Here is a 21,715-nt window from a genome sequence, read left to right as displayed (position 1 = left end):
AAGAAACTCTCTTTTTCTGTCACCTCACACCCAGTTATCCTGGCAACCTTCCAAATACCCAGTCTCTGTTCACACCTCAGGGCAAAGAGGGACTTCCCTCACATTGCCAATGGCCCTCAAGGGCCCTGTATTGTGTCTTCCTGGCCCTAGCTTGGCCAGGTCATTTTGCATAGGCTAGACCATTCCTCTGCAGCTTGCATTTCTCCCTTCACATCCCAAATCATCAAAATCTTACCATTTATTAATATCTAAGGTTTAGGAAATGGGACGTGGGTGGCGCTGTGGGTTAAACCACAGAGCCTAGGACTTGCCGATCAGAAGGTCGGCGGTTCGAATCCCCGCGACGGGGTGAGCTCCTGTTCCTCGGTCCCTGCTCCTGCCAACCTAGCAGTTTGAAAGCACGTCAAAGTGCAAGTAGATAAATAGGTACCGCTCTGGCGGGAAGGTAAACGGTGTTTCTGTGCGCTGCTCTGGTTCGCCAGAAGCGGCTTAGTCATGCTGGCCACATGATCCAGAAGCTGTACACCAGCTCCCTCAGCCAATAAAGCGAGATGAGCGCCACAACCCCAGAGTCGTTCACGACCGGACCTAATGGTCAGGGGTCCCTTTACCTCTACCTTTTAGGGTTTAGGAAAGAGGGTCCCCCCAAACCTATAACAATTTATTTTGTATCCATTTGAAACTTGCATTCAAACGTGGAATATATTTTATGCTATTCATTAGTTTTTAAGTTCTTTTAAAAATGTATTTTTTACTCCTCTTGAGCTTATGACTTTTCCATGGTGTATTTTAGCTTAATGTTCTGTTTGCTATATTTGCAAATCATACTAATTTAGAAAAAGAAAAAATGAACCAAGCAAGGCAGCTCATATTTTATCTTGGCTCCATGACTGTTCCTGGCATTTTATAAAAGTTTGCCAAACCTAGGGACAATAGAGAAATTCAGTTGGGTCCCCGTTTTAAGGCTAAGGCAGAGGAAGCTGCCAGGCAGCTCCATCACCCTCTGGACAACAGAGAAAGCAAGAAGGCAGGCATGCGCAGGGGTGTCTGGCTGAGAAGAAGAAGAGTTTGGATTTGATATCCCACTTTATCACTACCCGAAGGAGTCTCAAAGCGGCTAACATTCTCCTTTCCCTTCCTCCCCCACAACAAACACTCTGTGAGGTGAGTGGGGCTGAGAGATTTCAGAGAAGTGGGACTGGCCCAAGGTCACCCAGCAGCTGCATGTGGAGGAGCGGAGATGCGAACCCGGTTCCCCAGATTGCGAGTCTATCACTCTTAACCACTACACCACACTGGCTCTGAGGTTGGTGGGATGGTCCTGTGGGATGTAATCCACCGAAAGCAGTCAAGTACAGCATTCCTTGTTTTCCTAGAGTGGCCATGTAAGGGAATGTTTGGTCCTGCCAGTCGAAACCTCCTGTTCCTCCTGGCCTGGAGCATCTTTCCTTGCATGTGACTAGTGGGTGGGTGCGACCTTTCCAGACCTGGTAAAAGGCCACTCTCTCCTTTTTTCATCTTCCTTTCTTCCTGCGAACTTCCCGGACTGCTAACTGCAGTCACTAGGTCAACCCACATATGGGGTAAACCTGTTTGTATATGCTTGCAACTTTAAGCCTTAAGCTTACCTTCAGGAATCACACTGTGCTCTGCCTGATCGTGAGCAAACTTTCTTTTTATTGCTTATGAATAAGACTGTGGTGTCTTTATTCTTTTAGGCGGGATTCAAGGGGCCTTACTAGGAAAATATTAGAACACATTTCAATCTGGAGAAGCCAGAATGAATTCCGTATTGTCTTAAGAAACTCACACGAGTTTGCAACTAGTTTTCTGCTGTGTAAAGGGGAATGCACTTTTTAAAGTACAGTGGTACCTCGGGTTACAGACGCTTCAGCTTACAGACACTTCAGGTTACAGACTCCGCTAACCCAGAAATAGTACCTCGGGTTAAGAACTTTGCTTCAGGATGAGAACAGAAATCGTGCAGCGGCAGCGGGAGGCCCCATTAGCTAAAGTGGTACCTCAGGTTAAGAACAGTTTCAGGTTAAGAACGGACCTCCGGAATGAATTAAGTTCTTAACCCGAGGTACCACTGTAAAGGAACTTGCTAGCGGAAGTTAGGAAGGATATTAATAAGCAATATATCCTCTCCTGCCACCCTGAACATTCCCACAGGTCCACCCTAACTGCCTAGCCTCCCCTGCCTTTCCCTCCTGGCCACAGTGGGGATTGGGGCCAGGGGTGGGAGGCAAGTGAACAGGCAATGGTGAGCAGAAGGACCAATAACATCTCTGCCCAAATCTGGAACCACCAGTACAGTGGAATCCTCTTGAGCACGAGGGAATTTGGCAGTCATTCAGGGGTGGGAGCACAGCAGAAGAAAGACTTGCCTGTTTCTTTTCCTTTTCTTTGAGCTCTTCTTTTTCTTCTTCTTCTTCGGTGGGGAGGGGCTGCAGGATGGAGACCTAGGGAGAAGTCACAGAATCACAGAACTGCAGGGTTGGAAGGGACCCCCTGAGGGTCATCTAGTCCAACCCCCCTGCAACACAGGAATCCTTTGCCCCAACGTGGGGCTCAAACCCCAGCGCACCGCCCCTGGCTGCGCTATCCCGGTGGGATGCCATCGCGGCTGCCTCCCCGCCCATGCTCCCCGCCCACACACCCCCAGGACATGTGCCATGCCCCTGGGACGCACACCAGCCACTGGGCAGGGCACTCATTTTGCGGATAAGTCAAGCCCATTGCTGCTAGCTGTGCGAATGAAAGGACCTCGACACCTTTCCCTGCTTTCAGGGCCAACCCAGATGCTTGAACGCAGCAATATGTTTTATTATTTCTTCCTAAATTACAGGGGTATATGTGTGCAGGCTTGCAGGGGGCAGGTAAAGGTAAAGGACCCCTGGACGGTTAAGTCCAGTCAAAGGCGACTCTGGGGTTGCGTTGCTCATCTCGCTTTCAGGCCGAGGGAGCCGGCGTTTGTCCACAGACAGCTTTCTGGGTCTTGCGGCCAGCAGGACTAAACCACTTCCGGTTTAGTCTTGGGTTTGTCAGTTAGAAAGCTGGCAGCTGAATTTGGGTGATGGGGTTACAGGAAGCACAGCCTATGGAGGGGGAGGATTATCTCCCCCTCTCGCCTGTGCAGTTGGATCCAACCCTCTCCATCATGCACATGGGAAATAAAGTCTCCTGTCAGGTGCTTATGTGGTTGCTCGGGAGCAAACAGGCAAGACTCCAACCTGTCTTTTCCAGGCTTTATTATCTGTACAAACTATTTACAGTGCAGAGCGTCGCAAGTCCAGGTCTGCTCAGTCGCTAGCAGAATCTGGGAGTGGGCGGTCCTTATACCTTCCCCAGCATAACAGCCGTGTGACCCCCACCCTTCTCGTCCCCTCTCTGCGCTGAAGACTACTGCACAGAGCAGGCGCTGGCAAAGGGGGACTCCCCTCCCCTCCGCTTTGCTCAGGCTCGGTGTTGAAGCTCTCCCTAGCATCTTCTGCTCCTTGCACCCCCTCTCTACTGGAGGTGGGGCTTCCCTCCTCACCAGAGGAAGAACTACTTCGCTCCCTGTAACACAACTGCCCTTCCACCTCTCTCCTCTGAGTTGATGGCAGTTCCCTGACATCTCCATTGGCAGTAATAGGTACATCCAGATTTCGGACAGCGACACTCCCACTGTTGCCCTGCCCTGCCCTGGTGATGCCAAGCATTGAGAGGAACCTTCTGCATGCAAAGCAACAGACTTTCCTTAGGGTTTTCCAAATGGGATCTGTAATAAAACGGCTAGCTGAACCTAAATATCTGGGGCCCCCTTCCGACTATTTGATTCAATGTCTGTCAGCTCTATTCTCCTGCTCCGGAAGGATTTTTTTGGGAGGTACGGTAGGGTTTTTGGTGGTCACAATAAAACTTGTGGGGATAGAGCCTGCTGGCCACAGGTTAGCCGCCCCTGGTTCATAGCTGTCAACTTTTCCCTTTTTTTAAAGGGAAATTCCCTTATTCCGAATAGGATTCCTTACAAGAAAAGTTGACAGGTATGCCCTGGTTGCCAGGGACTGGGCAGAAGAGGAATGGTGGAGACTGCCTCCCCAGACTGACCCTTCCAGAGAAGAAGAAGAAGACTGTTCAGAATCACAACAGGGGTTTGAGGGAGGTCACAGCTCAGAGGCAGATGAGGGGGAAAGCTGGGAAAGAATGGAAGAGGAGGAAGAAGAAGAAGCACAGCTGATGGATACAGCGTCTTTAGAAAGCATTCCAGGCCCCTCCTCTCCCATAACCCGGCGAGCATTAAAAGTAGGAGAGCAAAGAGCTCAAAGGCAGAGGGCACTTCTTAACACCTGTAGCGATGACGCATGAGGAAGTGGGAGAGAGGGAGGGGTGGAGACTAAATTAGGGCAAGATTCTGCATTCCCAAGCCTCTCTCTGTAAATACTGAATAAAAAGCAGTTGGTAAGGACTTTTCATTGTCTTATCTGTTCCTGGCAACCTGCCATGGGGGTTGGTTCCTCGGCTACCTGACACTGGCGCAGAAATAAGCCAGTGATCGATTTCCACTCACCTCCTTCTCTTCTTCCGCGTAGATTTCTTCTTTTTCTTCTTCCCCTTGGTAGGAGGTGGTGTGAATTCCTCAGTACAGGATGGGCTTTGGATAGAGGAAGGGAAAGAGAGAGAGAGAAGGTATTAAGTTTGCATGATGACTACTAGCCAAGATGGCTGTGTTCTGCCCCCACTGTCAGAGGCAGTAGTACAATGGGCCTCTGAAAACCGGTTGCTGGGAATCTCAAGTGTTGTTGCATTCGTGTCCAGACTGCAGGCTTCCCACAGATATCTGGTCGGCCACTGTGAGATCAGGATGATGGACTAGGCGGGCCACAAGCCTGATCCGACAGGCTCGTCTTATGTTCTCATGTTCTCATGTGTCAATCACAGCCATCTGTCAACATCTTGACAGTTCTGATCCCCAAAGTACGGTTTCCTGTGAAGGATGGGGTCTTGCGGGAGATCCATAAACGTAGGGTGAATGTTTAATTGCCATGTTCCGGGTAATTTAGTCATGCTTGAAATTAACTGTCTCCTCCAGGGATTTATTGCAGATCTAATGAGAGAGTTACTGTATGTTAACTGGCTTGGCACCGAGTTATTTAAGACATATTTATCGAGGTTAACAACTCTATAATAGATTTATACATTTGGCTCCTCTCAGTAAATATGTTTTAAAATAAATTAATCAGACTTTAATTTGCATAGGATAATGGTTGCAAAGTACGGGCATCCGCCTAATTTATTTTTAAAAGAGACTTGGCAATGTTTATTAAATAGCAATCAATTACATAAACAGGAGATTTAGGCTGCAATCCCAAGGCTGGGAAATGGTGGTGTGGAGCTGATGAAGGTTTGGTCACCTTATCCAAGGCTCTGCCAGACTCTTGCCAGAAGGGCAGAAGTGAGAGTGGAGAAGGCCTCTTGCATCCCTCCATCCTTTCCCCGTGCACAGAGGTTTTTGCAGAGGTGCCCCATGCTATTGGTTGTCTTCCCCCAACTGCAGGCTAGTCATTGCATTCTACACCAGCTGGAACCATGAGATTGTGGGCAAGGGCAGCCCCACATTGCAGTAGTCCAGGGGCCATTGGATTGTATGCCCAATTGCAAGAGTCCCTTGAAAAAACCACAGGGGGTTGTTCCAGCTATAACAGAGGCTCATTTATGTACTAGATTTAGATATTTTTTTTTAATCTTGCCCTGTCTGAAAGGCTCAGAACAGCCTACAACCAAGAAGCAAAATGCCATTGTCCTCTGTGTGAGGAAGGACCCCAGGCAAGGCCTCAAGGCAGGTGATGAGTCAACTTTGCCGTATCCAAGCAGCTCTGGGACTAGCTAGTGCTGATAAGTGCCTACGCGCCTTTCTGAATTCATTGGAAGGTAGGGTATAAACTGAATATATACATATGCACATATAGGAAAGAGCACCTGAAGTCACGATCCCATACACACTTACTTGAGAGTAAGCCCCACTGAGCACTGTGAGAGAATTATTTCTGAGTAGTAATTTTAGTTAGCTCTATGTTGCAAACCACCTTGAGCTTGAGGAAAGGTAGTGTGTGATATACAGTGGTACCTCGGGTTATATACGCTTCAGGTTACATACGCTTCAGGTTACAGACTCTGCTAACCCAGAAATAGTACCTTGGGTTAAGAACTTTGCTTCAGGATGAGAACAGAAATCATGCTCCGGCAGCGCAGCAGCAGCAGGAGGCCCCATTAGCTAAAGTGGTGCTTCAGGTTAAGAACAGTTTCAGGTTAAGAATGGACCTCCAGAACGAATTAAGTACTTAACCCGAGGTACCACTGTGTGTGTATGTATGTGTGTATGTGTGTGTGTGTGTGTGTGTGTGTGTATATATATATATATATATATATATATATATACACACACATACATACACATATGGAGAGGGAGAGAAGTTAGATAGGTAGACTGGTAACCTGAAGCGTCTGTAACTCGAGGTACCACTGTATATATATATAGAGAGAGATTCAGTTAAGCGGCACCCCGAAATATTTCAGGGTTCAGAGCCAGCAATGAAGGATGAGTCACCGCGAGCCACTCAGCATGAAAGAGCCAAGATATTGACATGATGCAAGCAAAGGCAGCCAGCCTTTGTGTTCTTGATCAAGAACATACAGTCCCTCTCATGCCGTCCATTGCCATTTAAAAGCATCCACTTCACTATCTCCCTCTTGGTGAGGGTTTCAAAGATCCCAATGAAGATTTTTAAAAAAAAATAAGTGGTGTGATGTGCTATTAAAAAAAAGTGAAAATCTGCATCAAGGACTATCTTTACAAAGAACTCAGTCACCTTATTTCAGATCAAGCCGCCTTTTAAGAGGCTCGTGTTATCAGCAGATGAGCATTTGCTCTTGGAAAGCCTGAACGCAATTCCAGGAATGCCTCCTTTGTCTAGCCCTACCTAGTTCCTTCGGTCCTCGTGAAAGACGCTCTTAGAAGTGCTGGATGCTCCCAAGGTTCATCTTATGCCCACAAAGGCAGCACATGTGTTTTAAGCCTGGATAGCTCAGTTGGTTAGAGCATGGTGCTGATAACACCAAGGCTGCAGGTTGGAACCCCGTATGGGTCAGCTACATATTCCTGCATTGCAGGGAGTTGGACTAGTCAATCCTCATGGTCCCTTCCAACTCTATAATTCTGTGATTCTATGTCCTCTACGAACTCAGCAGCAGACCAGCTACCGCAACTTGACCGAGCTGGTGATTTATATGTGCTTTGACTAGGACAGGAAACACAGGTTGTGTTGATTCTCCTGTACAGCACAGGGGGCTATTTTTAAAAGAGGGGACGCGGGTGTCTCTGTGGTCTAAACCACTGAGCCTCTTAGGCTTGCCTAAGGTTGGCGGAGTGAGCTCCCGTTGCTCTGTCCCAGCTCCTGGCCAACCTAGCAGTTCTAAAGCAGACCAGCGCAAGCAGCATTTTCATGCGCATCACAGTGTCCCGTTGTGCCAGAAGCAGTTTAGTCATGCTGACCACATGACCCAGAAAGCTGTCTGTGAACAAACGCCAGCTCCCTTGGCCTGAAAGCAGATGAGCGCCGGAACCCCATAGTCGCCTTTGACTGGACCTAACCGTCCAGGGGTCCTTTACCTTTACCTTTTGCTATTTTAAAGCTATGGAGTCAAAGTCAGCTGGGGCCTGACATGGCTCAAATGCAACCTTCTCCAGTGTTTTAATTCCGGCAGATAACAATGGGTTCAAGTTTGTGCCTTTCGTGTGGTTTATTTCTATGGCTCGTGGCATCTGTGTGGCTGGCGTAAGCTTAAAATGAAATATATCCCCTCACGAACTATCTGTGGCCCCGGAACAGCCTCCCATCTAACAACATGACCTGGAATGAATAAGTAACACCCTGAATAGCTCAGCCGGTAGAGCATGAGACTCTTAAGCTCAGGGTCGTGGGTTTGATCCCCACATTGGGCAAAAGATTCCTGCATTGCAGGGGGTTGGACGAGATGACCCTTGTGGCCCCTTCAAATTCTACAATTTTATGATTGCGTGGCGAGTTCCCGCCCCCCACCAGGATAAATAAAGACATGAGACACCATAGTTTAAGGTTAAATGGGCGAATTAGGCCACAACTTTATTGAATTCAGGAATGAGAGGCATTGGCTTAGGCATTGGTCCTAACGACTATCCGGCTCCAGCCCACTTGCTGGAGACACGGGGAAGGGTTAACACTATATCGGGGGAGTCTCCCGCCGAGGCACGTCGACTAGGAGCTCCCCCGGGTCACCGCTCTGGGGCGTGCCTTTGGCCCTCACCTCCATAGGCTTCGGACAGGGCCACGCCCCCCGGAGTCCTTTAACGGACCACCCTTCTCTCACTGGGGGGAGGTGATGGCGTTCCTCCCCCCCCCCCCACATCCTCTTAACCCCTTCTTACCAATGCCTACCGCCAATGCCGAAGAGTTGTGACGAGTTGCTACGAGGTAGGCGAAAAACCAAATGGCTGAAATTGCCAATTGGGAAAAATTCCTACCATGCCCCTTGCGGCGACAGACCGAAGTCCATAGCAAAGTCAGAGACCTACCTAAAGCCTACCTAAAGGGAGGGAGGGTGGGAAAACGTGAGGGCTAGCCGGCGAAAAGAGGGCGAGCCCCCTCTGCGTCGGCCCTAAATAGGGCAGGTCACAGCCGGGATTCCCCTGCTCTTGCGGGGGCTGAAACCAGCCCCCGCTCACGTGGGGGGTGGGTGTGAAGCCCGCAACCCCACCTCCTGGGCAGGCCGGAAGTGGCTTTCTATGGCATCCACAGAAAAGAGCAGCATTCTAATCTTTGCGTTTACCAGCAAAACTTAATTGTCACTCTCCAGGAACCAGGCTTGGCACAGACAATGAACTATCTCTCAGTGTATGTTTGTTATTCAAGAACGTGCTGTCTTTCCATAATTAGAGTTGTGTCTCCTCCATCTAACCTAACTTACGGAGGAAGGCGATCTCACAGGTAAACTGGTTCCAAATTGTTAAGGGCTTTATATGCTCACTTCATGCCCACCTCTCATCTTTATTTGGTGAGGGTTTGGGCGTTTCGTCTCGTCTTGGAGGCCTCCTAAAGCTGATGCGGATTTAATTGCACCTCACTGATTGCAATCTAAGTCTAATTAAGAAAAGCAACTACAATGCACTCCAGGCCGATGCAGCGCTAAGCTCGAAATCTGGGCATCTGTAGCAGCCCCACCTCCCACCTTCCTGCTTGCTGCAGTTGGAAGCAAAACAGTTACGTGCTTCAATTCCGGGGACAGTTTGGCAAATAGGGCCCTTTTAAACAACAATCCGCTTCGCCGCAGGCTTCATTCCCCCCCACCTTCAAAGTGACAAAGAGCAAAGGTTGGTCGATAGCAGAAAGAAGCCACAAAGGATGGGGGCAGAGGGAGATTATGGGCGGCCCTTTTATCGGGAAGTTTTTAATGTTTGATGTTTTATTATGTTTTTATGTGTGCTGTAAGCCACCCAGAGTTGCTGGGGAAACCCAGCCAGATGGGTGGGCTATAAATTATAAAAAATTATTATTATTATTATTATTATTATTATTAGCACTGTGATTCTACTTTAAATAGTCACAGCTTCCCTCAAAGAATTCTGGAAGCTGCATGCTCTATGGCAGTCTTTCCCAACCTTGGGTCTCTAGCTGTTTTTTAGACTACAACTCCCATCATCCCTGACCACTGGTCTTGCTAGCTAGGGATGATGGGAGTTGTAGTCCCAAAACAGCTGGAGGCCCAAGGTTGGGAAACACTGCTCTATGGGCCTCTCTTTAGGGTGGTTTGCCTTGAAGCAGTACGGTGATTTAGGCTCTATTTTTACTCTCTTCAAACTCCCCGACGTGCTTGCACTCAGGTGCTGAAAACATGAGCTCCAAGCCTACGCAGTGCCTTAAATGCATGGCAAGGACTGCTTCTTAATTGCCACCCGGGCTTATTATATCCGAAAGAGAGACAGGCAGTCTTGGAATGCAGAATCTTAAAATAAAAATAAAAAACCCAGGCTGCTCTGAAAGACTGCGGCAAAGACTGCACCGCGGGGAAGCCGAAGCATTCAGCTTTCTCTTGACTTGGATGTAAAGCCCTTTGCGAGGAAGTCGGCAACTGAGCCATCTCGCCAGCCTCTTGGAAAACACGTGGGTGCAAATGGGTCCCCTTTAGGCAGAACTCTCATTACTTCGCCATGTTTTATTGAAGAAGCGGCAGAAAGCATTTCAGAGAAAGCAGGAAAACAAAGGATGACTTAAGGAGGCATGTTCCTTTGCTGCTAGCCCTGGGTCTAATTACCAAGCAAGGCTAAACTAAAATAAAAAGAAATGCAAATACTATTCTAAAAGCCTTTTGCACCAGCCATTTCAAAGGGTCTGAGATGGGCACTGACCTCAGGGCAACTAGTTCCTACGGGTCCTTGAATAACCTGTCTGCTATACGGAAAGGTTAAACAGAAGGTAGGCTGAGATCTGCTAGTAGATTCCTGCATGGTTTTCAGCAAATTGGGGGGAACATTTGTCAGCCTGAGATCACATACCTTTCTGAGCAACCTGCCAGGGGAGCCACATGTCAGAGTTGGGCAGGGGAAGAGGCCAAAGATGCAATGCTAGAACTCATAGACAGCCAATGAAGCGGAATGTTGGGAGGTTCCAGGACAGATAAAAAGAAGGACTTATTCACACAGCGCATCGTTAACCTATGGAACTCACCCCTGCAGGAAGGAGCAATGGCCACCAACTTGTATGGCTTTAAAAACGGATGAGACAGATTCATGGAGGATATGGCTATCAATGGCTTTGAGGCTTGATGGAGGCTATGCTCTGCTTCCACAGTCGGAGGCAGCAATGCTTTTGAATACCAGTTGCTGGAAGCCACAGGAGGGGGAGAGATGTTCTTGTGCTCTGGGGGTGAAATCCCCAAAAAGGATGTTACTTTTTTTTCTGTATGCCATAAGAGCTGCGAGAATATTGCTAGTGAAGAATTGGAAGAAGCAAGATTTACCAGCTATCAAAGAATGGCAGATGAAGATGATGGACTATATGGAACTTGCCAAACTGACAGGGAGACTCTGAGACCAGAGAGAAGAGACGGTGGAAGAAGACTGGAAGAAGTTTAAGGAATATTTGAAAAAATACGTTAATATTTAAATCTTTGAATAGCTTTGGAAGTAGATATCGGCTGTAGGGTTAGAAGAGAGTGTATTTTAAAATAGTATTATTTGTAAATGATAAAATGTGAAGTTATTTTAAGTGTGATTAAAAAAAAAAGATGGTTAGAAACTATGATATATGTAAACTGCTAAAGATGAAGTAAAATGAAAACCAGACAGGTGGGACCTGGGGAAGCCCACTTAACAATCTTTAGAAAAATAAGGATATGACAAGAATTTGTTTGTATTGTTTGTTTTTTTGTTTGTGTTCTTTATTTGCATTATAAAATGAATATAAAGGTAAATGTAAAGGTACCCCTGCCTGTACGGGCCAGTCGTGTCCGACTCTGGGGTTGCGCGCCCATCTCGCTTAAGAGGCCGGGGGCCAGCGCTGTCTGGAGACACTTCCAGGTCACGTGGCCAGCGTGATGAAGCTGCTCTGGCAAACCTGCACCAGCGCAGCACACGGAAACGCCATTTACCTTCCCGCTATGAAGTGGTACCTATTTATCTACTTGCACTTTGACGTGCTTTCGAACTGCTAGGTAGGCAGGAGCTGGGACCGAACGATGGGAGCTCACCCCACCGCGGGGATTCGAACCGCCGTCCATGCGATCGGCAATATATATATATATATATATATATATATATATATATATATATATGTTCTTGTGCTCATGTCCGGCTTGCAGGTTTCTCACGGGCATCTGGTTGGCCACTGTGAGAAGAGGATGATGCTGGAATAGATGGGCCACTCGCCTAGTTCAGCAAGCTCTTCTTATGTTCTTAAGTGGCAACAACAAATGTGAATTCTACCTTTGTACAGGAGGCTTAGTTTCCGCACACACTAACCCCCATTCTCTCCTCCACCCAGGCAAGGAAGAGGCATGATCAGACTTCAAGGACACATCCCAGCCAGGAGAAAACACTCAAGGAAGGTACAAAGCAGCTGTGGGCTGTGGAGAAGCATTGTGGCCTGTGGAGAGTCCCGAGGGGCAGATGGAGTGACCCAGAGTGCCGTTTCTGGAGAGGCCTCAGGCCCTGAGTCTTACCTGCATGATTTGTGCCTAGCGTACTCCTGGCTGTCTTTCAACCTCACACAGCCATTGGTGCTAGAGGTCTCTTGAGTTTGGCATGGCTCCTCCGGGTGCTTGTTGTCTGTTGGAAGCGGCAGGCAGCTGAGTGCCTCAGTGCTGGAAAAGAAGGAGGGAGAAGAAGAACTTTGTCAGCGAAACATTCACAGGGCAGGCAGGGCTTCTATTGCAAGCTCCATGGGGCAGAGAACTCTCAGGACCAAGAGAGCACTGCCATCTTGCCAACTGTTACTAATTTACTTTGGATCTGCCTAACCTGTACTGTTAGGGATCGGTGCCGACAAAGGAAGTGGCGATGGATGCCAGAGGCTCGTCCAGATCAGGTCAAAGACAAGGCAAAGCAGATCAGGACCATGGACACTTCCCAGGGCCTCCTGCTACCTGAGCGTGGGAAGATGCTGCAGCAAAGGGCCATCAGAGATAGCAAAGCCACTGGGAGCTGTCCACGGTCCTGATTTTCTTTGCCTGTGACCTGACCTAGAAGTGTCTGTTACCACATCCTTTGAGGCTCTCCAAGCCACGCCACCACTCAGTCCATCTAGCCCAGTGTTCTCCAAACTTGGGTCTTCAGCTGTCTTTGGACTACAACTCCCATCATCTCTAGCTAGCAGGACCAATGGTCAGGGATGATGGGAGTTGTAGTCTAAAAACAGCTAGAGACCCAAGTTTGGGAAACACTGATCTAGCCCATGTGGTCAGACTCCAACACACGTGAGCACCAGTTAGTATGAATGACCAGGGGTGATGGGATTGAGTCCAGCAACATTTGTAGGGCAAAAGATTTCCCAATGCCTGCACTATCAGGGCTGTGGATATGGTGACTCTCTTGCTACAGATTCCCCCCTTCCTGTCTCCATGAGATTGTTCTGTAAAAACAGTGCTTGAGGTGGTTAAAGCATATTCAAAGCAGTCCAAAAGACACCAGGGTACTTGTGATATACATTCAGAACCCTTTAGTATCACAGAAGGCAGAACAGAGGCATCCCACTTACTGAATAGATCAGTAATAAAGTATTAATTTTTAAAACAAAAACAAATGAGTTTCAATAATAAATAAGAGTAGGGAGTAATAAAGCAGTAGTTGAGGGTACAGTTTTGAAGATTCGTTTTCAGCTTTTCCAGTGACAGGAGTATCTCTCTCTCTGACACACACACACACACACACACACACACACACACACACAGGCAGACAGACACACACACACACACACACACACACACACACACTGTTACAGCACATCTATTCCCAGAGCTTCCTCCACAGGTGTTACCCCACTCTTCCAGGACAGGAACTTGACCTGAGGCACTTAAGGGAAGCTGCACTCCTTAGGAAGCCATAAAGTTAGCGGAACCTCCCAAAAGGAATCATTTACCTAAAGTTACAGGAGTGCCTGGAAACCACAATAGCATTTTTCCTGCTCACTTATGCATTTATTTACAGTGGTACTTCGGGTTACAGACTCTGCTAACCCAGAAATAGTACCTTGGGTTAAGAACTTTGCTTCAGGATGAGATCAGAAATCGCGCGGCAGTAGCGGGAGGCCCCATTAGCTAAAGTGGTACCTCAGCTTAAGAACAGTTTCAGGTTAAGAACGGACCTCCGGAACGAATTAAGTTCTTAACCCAAGGTACCACTGTATTTTTAAAGCACCAAGCTGGAAGACAAATGATGTTGAATCCAGGGAGGAGAGATAGCACAGAAGTTGTCTGAGTGCCCTGGTGGTGTCTGAGAATCTATGGCTGCCTGAGATCTTAATTTTAGCACATCCGTTTGCCACATTGCCCCTTCTGGTCCTGTACTGCAGCTTCCAGAGCTCTTTCTCTCCCAGAAAAGTTGCGTTTGGCAGCTGGGATGAAAAGCTGCTAAACCAAATCAAGCCATCCGTTAAGAAATGAGGGCTTGGGGTGGAGGCATTGAGTGGCCAACCTCCCCAGATTGATTGGGGCACTGGGAAGCCGGGACACACTTTCAGATTTGCACAAGCCAGTGGTCTTGTCAGGAAGCATTTAGCAAACAAGCAGTTCTTTTGTGCTGCGATATGGCAACTAATGACAGTCTGGGAGCCCCAGCCATGCATAGCTTTCCTGGAAGCAGGAAAGCAGCCCGAAGAGAACGCTGGAATAGAGAAGACAGTTGTCAGGGTGACATGCCATGCTGTGAGTCACAGATGTTGGGAGCGGGCTGGGAACAGACATCACCAGGTCTGGAGCATGAAGAGGAGCAGGAAAATCGCAAGTTGGACCTGTGACAAAAAATGTTGCTGAGTGGGGCAAATCCCTGTTCAGGGTTTCCAGCCAGCCATGCCCTTTTGCAGGAGGCTCCATTCCATTATTTCCAGGACACACTATTCCTTTTCCATGCCAATGTTGCTGTGTGGAGTGGTCCTTTTTAGGGTTCCAGCCAGCCAGCCAGCCATGCTGTTTTCCTTCTCACCCACCCCAGGGCACTCCATTCTTTTTCCATATGGAGGACCCCTGTTCAGGTTTTCAGCCTGCCAGTCAGGACAGTCTTTGGGCAATTCTCCTCGATTAAGTTTCCTGCAGGGAGTTCTGCGATAATCCTTTCCTTTAAGATTAGAATAATCGTTCATATTAAATTGCAAATGCATTTCCCATCACAAACATGAAAGTCTGCAAAGAGGAAACGCGCGCACGCACTCGCACACAGCCATTTATCTGCCTCCGCAAGAATCCAGCCCAAAGAGATTACTAGTATTTTAGGGCTCAGGGGAGCTTCGGGAATCAATGAAAAAGAATATTGGGCTGAAGCAAAAGCAGACTTTGATGGGATTGGGGAACAATTATTTGCATCAATAATTGCTCTCCACCCCTGGGGGAATAGTTCAGAGCTTGCTCCACAATTGTAGCACTACGCCGTCCTAAGGCCAGCTATGAATTAACCCAGGAAACAAAGATGCTATTTTAAAAAAACCCTGTAGAGTTAAAAGTACATTGGGGAGGGCTGCCCCTTTCGCCAAGCAGAGATGGTGCACTGCCTGTATTGCATCCAAAGCCAGAGTAACACCACACAGATATTCCCCCCGGGGTGGGGTGGTGGTGGTGGAGAAACAAAAACAGAAATAAAAAAACACCAATCGAAATTCACCAAGGAGTGAGCAAGCTTTCACATTGCCCACAGATGAACAAAGAAAAAAAAGAGAGGGGAGGGAATATTTTTGCCGCAAAGTAGGGCACCTCAACCTTTGCTGGGGCTTGAACCTGGGACTTTCTGCATGTGAAACAGGGGCATTACACAAGTGACCTCATCACTGCTCTTGAAGATGGTACCATCTGAATGGGGTTGCTTCATTCTGCTGCGGGACGGTGCTGGTCCTGAGTGAGTTTGCTAGGCAGTTTCAATTTTTTCTCCTTCTCACCATAAGGCTTATAAGGCGGTTCAGGAAAGGGCTACAAAGAGACTGTTGCAGATGTAGCGGATGTCTTCTGAATGAAGGCCTGTGAAATTGCTGCGGTCCACAAATAGACTGATCAGGATGGAGCGGTCTTTTGTGAAGGAACACCTGCAAAATTGGCACGGGCCGCAAAGAGGACTGAGTCATCCATCCCTATTAGAAAGCCCCGAGGCATTAAGAGGGACTTGAAAGTCACAATTGATTGGCTAGCGCAGCGAGAAGCCACGCTTGGCCCAACGAGAGCCTGCAAGATCTTGTTTTCATTCTCTTCCCCCCATTTAATTTACAACCACAAAGTCCCTGTCCTCACAGGCAGAGGAGCAGCAGCGAGGGATATGATTGCCCTTTGGCACACCTTCCCATCACAAAGACACATCAATTGGAAATGCCAGCGGGAGGGACCTCCGAGATGATCTTCCCGGCTTGAGTGACTTGCAGTTAATCAAGGGGAGAATATTGCTCTGCGGCCTGAATGGCAGATTTCAAAATGCAGCCTCTGGAGAATGTACTGGTTAAGGGGCATGGCGTATTGGAGGGCAGAGGAACATATAATCAAACCCAGTAGGAAGCTGCAGGAGAAGCTCGTGCTTTGATGCATGTGCCTTCCACTGAGCTTCATAAAAGAGAAGAAACCCACAGAATGTGAGTTGTAGGGTGCCCCAGTCTCCTGCCTCACTGGGGGACAGCCCTCTTTTTGGAGGCATCTTCTCTTGGGCGGACTGGCTGGTCCAAGGCCAGTTTCAAGGTCAAGATGCCTAAGAAAAGTGAGCAGGCACTTCAAGATGCCAGTCCTCAGTGAGTACCTGGGCAGCCAGCTATGGAAGAAGAAGAGGAGGAGTTTGGATTTGATATCCCGCTTTATCACTACCCGAAGGAGTCTCAAAGCGGCTAACATTCTCCTTCCCCTTCCACCCCCACAACAAACACTCTGTGAGGTGAGTGGGGCTGAGAGACTTCAGAGAAGTGTGACTAGCCCAAGGTCACCCAGCAGCTCCATGTGGAGGAGCGGGAAAGTGAACCCGGTTCACCAGATTACGAGTCTACCACTCTTAACCACACCACTACACCACTACACCACACTGGAGGCACACAGTCCACTTGTTCACAATCCACATTGAGTTTCTGCTTAGATCAGTGGTTTTCAACCAGTGTTGGTACCTTGGGGCGCCTTGAATGATGGTCAGGGGTGCTACAGGCAACACTGGCCTCTGTTTCTCTTTCCTTTCCTCCCTCCTCTGATGCTCTCTCCCAGTCTCTGCCTCCCAAAGGCTTGCACAGCTGTTTGTTGTAGCAGTCCTGGCTACAAGCTCTGTAGGTGAATGGTGCCTCTGGGGCTGGCTAGGGGGTGCTGGTCACCAGGAGTTGAGGTGGTGTTGGAGCAAGCAAGCAAGCAAGCAAGCAAGCAAGCAAGCAAGCAAGCAAGCGGGCGAGGGAGCCCAGCCAGACAGTCCACCAGCCCTAGCTGTTGGGAATGGACAGACAAGTTCCTAGGCCCCTGTGGGGCAGTGTGAGGAGGCACCTCTTTTTGGGGCGCGGGGGTGGGGCATGACCAGAAGGAGAGGAGGGAAGGCTGAGGGAACACCCCACAGGGGAGGGTGTTCGAAAAGGGGTGAGAGGCTGTGAGCTCTGCAGGCAAGGGGTGACATAACTGGGCTCCTGAGCTCCACAGATGTGCCACAGAAAGAATGTAGTTGGTCAAGGGAGCTGTGGACTCGAAAGGGTTGAAACCCTCTGGCTTAGATCATAGGGATTATTTCTCAAGTTTGCATCTCTCTGCATATCAGTTAGGTTTTACACAGCTGTGCCATCTTTTCTCCTCTTATTTCTTTAAATATTACTTTCTTCTCCTCCCCCAAAACCCACTGGAGCAGTCTCCAAGTCCCCACCATCAGGCTTATACAATCTAGAAAGAATCGACACAAAAGGAAAACAGATGGGCAGGGGGAATATGCAAACTCGGGTTCAAGTTCTTCACAGGGTGCTTTGGTCTGCTCTTACCCCACCCCAGAACTGCTGGGAGCAAGTGTGAGAGAGATTATGCATAGCATTCGTATAAATGCTCAGGCAGTTTGCATGCACCCAAATAAGTAAAGGTAAAGGGACCCCTGACCATTAGGTCCAGTCGTGGCCGACTCTGGGGTTGCGGCGCTCATCTCGCTTTATTGGCCGAGGGAGCCAGAGTACAGCTTCTGGGTCATGTGGCCAGCATGACTAAGCCGCTTCTGGCGAACCAGAGCAGCACACGGAAACGCCGTTTACCTTCCCACCGGAGCGGTACCTAATTATCTACTTGCACTTTGAACTGCTAGGTTGGCAGGAGCAGGGACCGAGCAACAGGAGCTCACCCCATCGCGGGGATTCGAACCGTTGACTTTCTGATCGGCAAGTCCTAGGCTCTGTGGTTTAACCCACAAGTGCTATGCCGTAAAAATAGGTGCCTCTGGAAGGTCTGCAGTTTTAAGGCAGTTATAGTGCTCATTCCTTGTGCTCACCAAAAATTCTGTATTAAGAAAGGCTGTGTAACTCAGTGTCAGAGCACGTGATCTACATGCAGAAGGTCCTGGGTTAAACTCTGACATCTCCAGATATGGCAAGGAAAGACTCTTGTTTGACTGCCAGGGTTTCAATGTGGACAACACTGAGCTAGTTGGGTAACAAGGTAAAGGACCCCTGGATGGTTAAATCCAGTCAAAGGCGACTATGGGGTTGCGGCGCTCATCTCGCTTTCAGGCCGAGGGAGCCGGTGTTTGTCCACAGACAGCTTTCTGGGTCATGTGGCCAGCATGACTAAACCACTTCTGGCACAACAGAACACCATCATGGAAACCAGAGCGCATGGAAACGCCATTTACCTTCCTGCTGCAGCGGTACCTATTTATCTACTTGCACTGGCGTGCTTTTGAACTGCTAGGTTGGCAGGAGCTGGGACAGAGCAACGGGAGCTTACTTCGTTGCGGGATTCGAACTGCCGACCTTCCAATCGGCAAGCCCAAGATGCTCAGTGGTTTAGACCACAGTGCCACCCACGCTAGTTGGTCTGTCTCAGTATGAGGCAGGTTCCTACCAGACTGGCATTTGGTAAGCTACATGCAGTAGTGGAGACACTTTGTCCAGGTGGGACCAGTGGGGCCCCAGGATCAAGCCCCACTGACAGCTGGATCAACCAGTGACATTTTTGTTCCCATGATACCTCCACAGGTGGTGTTTGTGGATGATTTGGGGCTTGTGCCCAGGTCTCAACTGGATCTGGTACACCATCTCATTCAACTTTAGCCAGTCTAACTTTAACCTCACTTAACCAGTTTGGGGCTCCTGTCCTTTTTCCCTTTTCATTTTACAGAACTACCCAAGGTCACCCTTCGCAAAGCTTTCTCCATAGGGGCTGACATCATACAGTCACATCTATTGGTAATCAACAAAGTTTGTAGGTTCTTCCGTTCCAGCTAATTGATGCCTGACCTTCTCTGAAAGCCCCATTTAAAACTAAAACCCCTTTTGAAGCTAAGTCTTTTGGAATCAATTTTGAAATGTTTTCTGGAACCGGTGACCTGGGTTAATGACCAATTAGGGTGCATTAGTTAAAATGTGAGCCTTGGGCTAAATATGGCTCATAGGAGTCGATAAATAGGAGAGACTTCTGGAAGGAAAGTAGGGTTAGATCAGCCAGGAAGCTGAGGAACCTTTTGCTTTCTCCATGAAAAGCATTTATGCGGTTTCCAACACCTGGTATTCGCAAGCATTAGTGCCTCAGACCATGGAGACAGAGCATAGCCATCATGGTTAGTAAATACATAGAAATGTAGAGTTAGTTGGGAGGGGTCATGAGGGTCATCTAGTCCAACCCCCTGCATTGCAGAAATCTTTCATCCAAAGTGGGGCTCGAACCCTGGGATTAAGGGTCTCATGCTCTACTGACTGAGCTATCCAGCCTCGTCTAAGTAGCCATCAATAGCCTTCTCCGTGAATCTAATCCTCTTCTGAAGCTATCCAAGTTGGTCTCCTCACTGCCTCTTGTGGAAGTGAGTTCCATAGGCTAATTATGGGCCGCATGAAGTACTTTCTGTTCTTTGTCTTGAATCTTCCAACATTGGCTGTCCAGAGAGAGAGAGAAAGGGGTTCTCTATTTAGCTCAGTTGGTTAGAGCATGGTGCTGATAACGCCAAGGTTGCAGGCTTGATTCGCATATGGGACACCTGGGGTTGGGCTAGATGATCTTCAGGATCCCTTCCAACTCTACAGTTCTTTGATTTTATCCATTTACTTGCCTATTCTCTGAATCAACATTTCCTCGCAGGGGGAGTTGCTCCAGAAATAACAATGAAGAGTTTGAGCCTCAGTGGTGTCAAACAGTGCCTGAAACTGCTGCTATAGGAATAATTGCTAAAATACTTAACTCTGATCACTTTCTGGTTTGGATTTTCATTCCAAGATACCCTCCGCAAAGGGCACGTCAGGTCATAGCAAAGGTCAGTCTAGCTCGGCGTTGTGTTGCGATACAGAAACCCAGTGCTCCATCAACTTCTTGCATTTTTTACTTTTTTGCGTTTTTTTTTTAAAACTCAAATCAGTTCACTTCCCACTCAGAATCAGAGCAAAAATTTGCATTGCAATTTGCATAATATGCAAAGCAGACTTTCCATGCTTTCATGAACTGGAATATGACAAGGCTAGGTGAAAATTTCTCAGCAAAGATTCAATACCTGCTCGTGGATATATTTAGGATGGTTAAATTACCGAAAAGCATTTTTATATACATAAAAAAAATCAAAAGTGTTTTAATGGTGTTGGCTCTGCCTGTAACCACAATCTTATCTACACAGGTCAAACAGTCAAGGTGATTTTCTCCTTCGGCATGTATGCTCTGTACACAAGGCTTGTTCACAGTGCAATCCTAGGCCTTCCTACTCAGAGAAAGCCCTATGAAGTTCAAGGGAAATTTCTCTAGACCCACCAAGTGTCCCTGTTTTCCAGGGACAGTCCTGGATTTACAGAAGCCATCTCAGTTTCTGGTTTGATCCCACAATGTCCCTATTTTCACTGGAGAAATGTTGGAGGGCACCCCCAAGCCAAGGAGATAAGTAACTATACAACCTTTAGAAGACATCTGAAGGCAGCCTTGCATAGTGAAGTTTCTTTTTTAATGTTTAATGTTTTATTATGTGTTTATATATGTTGGAAACCTCACAGAGTGGCTGGGGTGACCCAGTCAGATGGGTGGGGTATAAATAAGAAAACAATTATCATAACCACCATTGAATAGGACGTCCCTATTTTCATCGGAGAAATGTTGGAGGGTAGGATACTATCAAGTAACTTTGTTTAAGGGACGCGGGTGGCGCTGTGGGTTAAACCACAGAGCCTAGAACTTGCCGATCAGAAGGTCGGTGGTTTGAATCCCCGCAACGGGGTGAGCTCCTGTTGCTCAGTCCCTGCTCCTGCCAACCTAGCAGTTCGAAAGCACCTCAAAGTGCAAGTAGATAAATAGGTACCGCTCTGGCGGGAAGGTAAACGGCGTTTCCGTGCGCTGCTCTGGTTCGCCTGAAGCGGCTTAGTCATGCTGGCCACATGACCCGGAAGCCACATGACCCGGAACCAGAGCAGCACACAGAAATGCCGTTTACCTTCCCGCCGGAGCGGTCCCTATTTATCTACTTGCACATGACGTGCTTTCAAACTGCTAGGTTGGCAGGAGAGAGCCTGTTAGAATGCTGAAAAATAATAAACCCCCCTAAATGGGACCACTGGCAGAGGAAGCGTGTGTGTGCAGTGGGTGTGGTCTACCCCAGGTGTCATCCCTGAGGGGGGGGACATTGCTGCCCCCCCCGGGATGCTCACCCCGCCCCTGCGGACGGTAGCCCCGCCCCTGCCTGGGAGAGTTCCACGTCCTACCTTGAGCAAATCGAGAGCCGTTCTTTCAGACACAGCCTCATTCCAAACTCAGAACCCAGGGCCTTATAAAGATGGATGCAGATGGATTCAATCGGGAGGGAAATCAATTAAATTTTAAACAGGGAGGAAGATTA

General features: G+C 48.3%; 1 protein-coding gene across 2 annotated transcripts in view; it reads right to left on the bottom strand.

Annotated features, from left to right (window-relative positions):
• The window catches only part of SRRM4 (serine/arginine repetitive matrix 4), a 114,061-nt gene that overhangs the window by 27,494 nt on the left and 64,852 nt on the right, over positions 1–21,715 (bottom strand). For both annotated transcript variants that reach the window (XM_028710028.2, XM_028710029.2), the window contains exons 2-4: positions 12,238–12,378; positions 4,556–4,639; positions 2,391–2,465 (exon numbers count right to left, since the gene is read on the bottom strand). In XM_028710028.2, coding sequence (XP_028565861.2) covers positions 2,391–2,465; positions 4,556–4,639; positions 12,238–12,378 — 300 coding nt within the window. The remainder of the gene's footprint in view (positions 1–2,390; positions 2,466–4,555; positions 4,640–12,237; positions 12,379–21,715) is intronic.

This window comes from Podarcis muralis, chromosome 16 (genome assembly GCF_964188315.1).
Source record: "Podarcis muralis chromosome 16, rPodMur119.hap1.1, whole genome shotgun sequence".
Taxonomy (NCBI): Eukaryota; Metazoa; Chordata; class Lepidosauria; order Squamata; family Lacertidae; genus Podarcis; species Podarcis muralis.
Note: the sequence above shows the minus strand (reverse complement) of the source record. Positions and strands in the feature narration are given on the sequence as shown.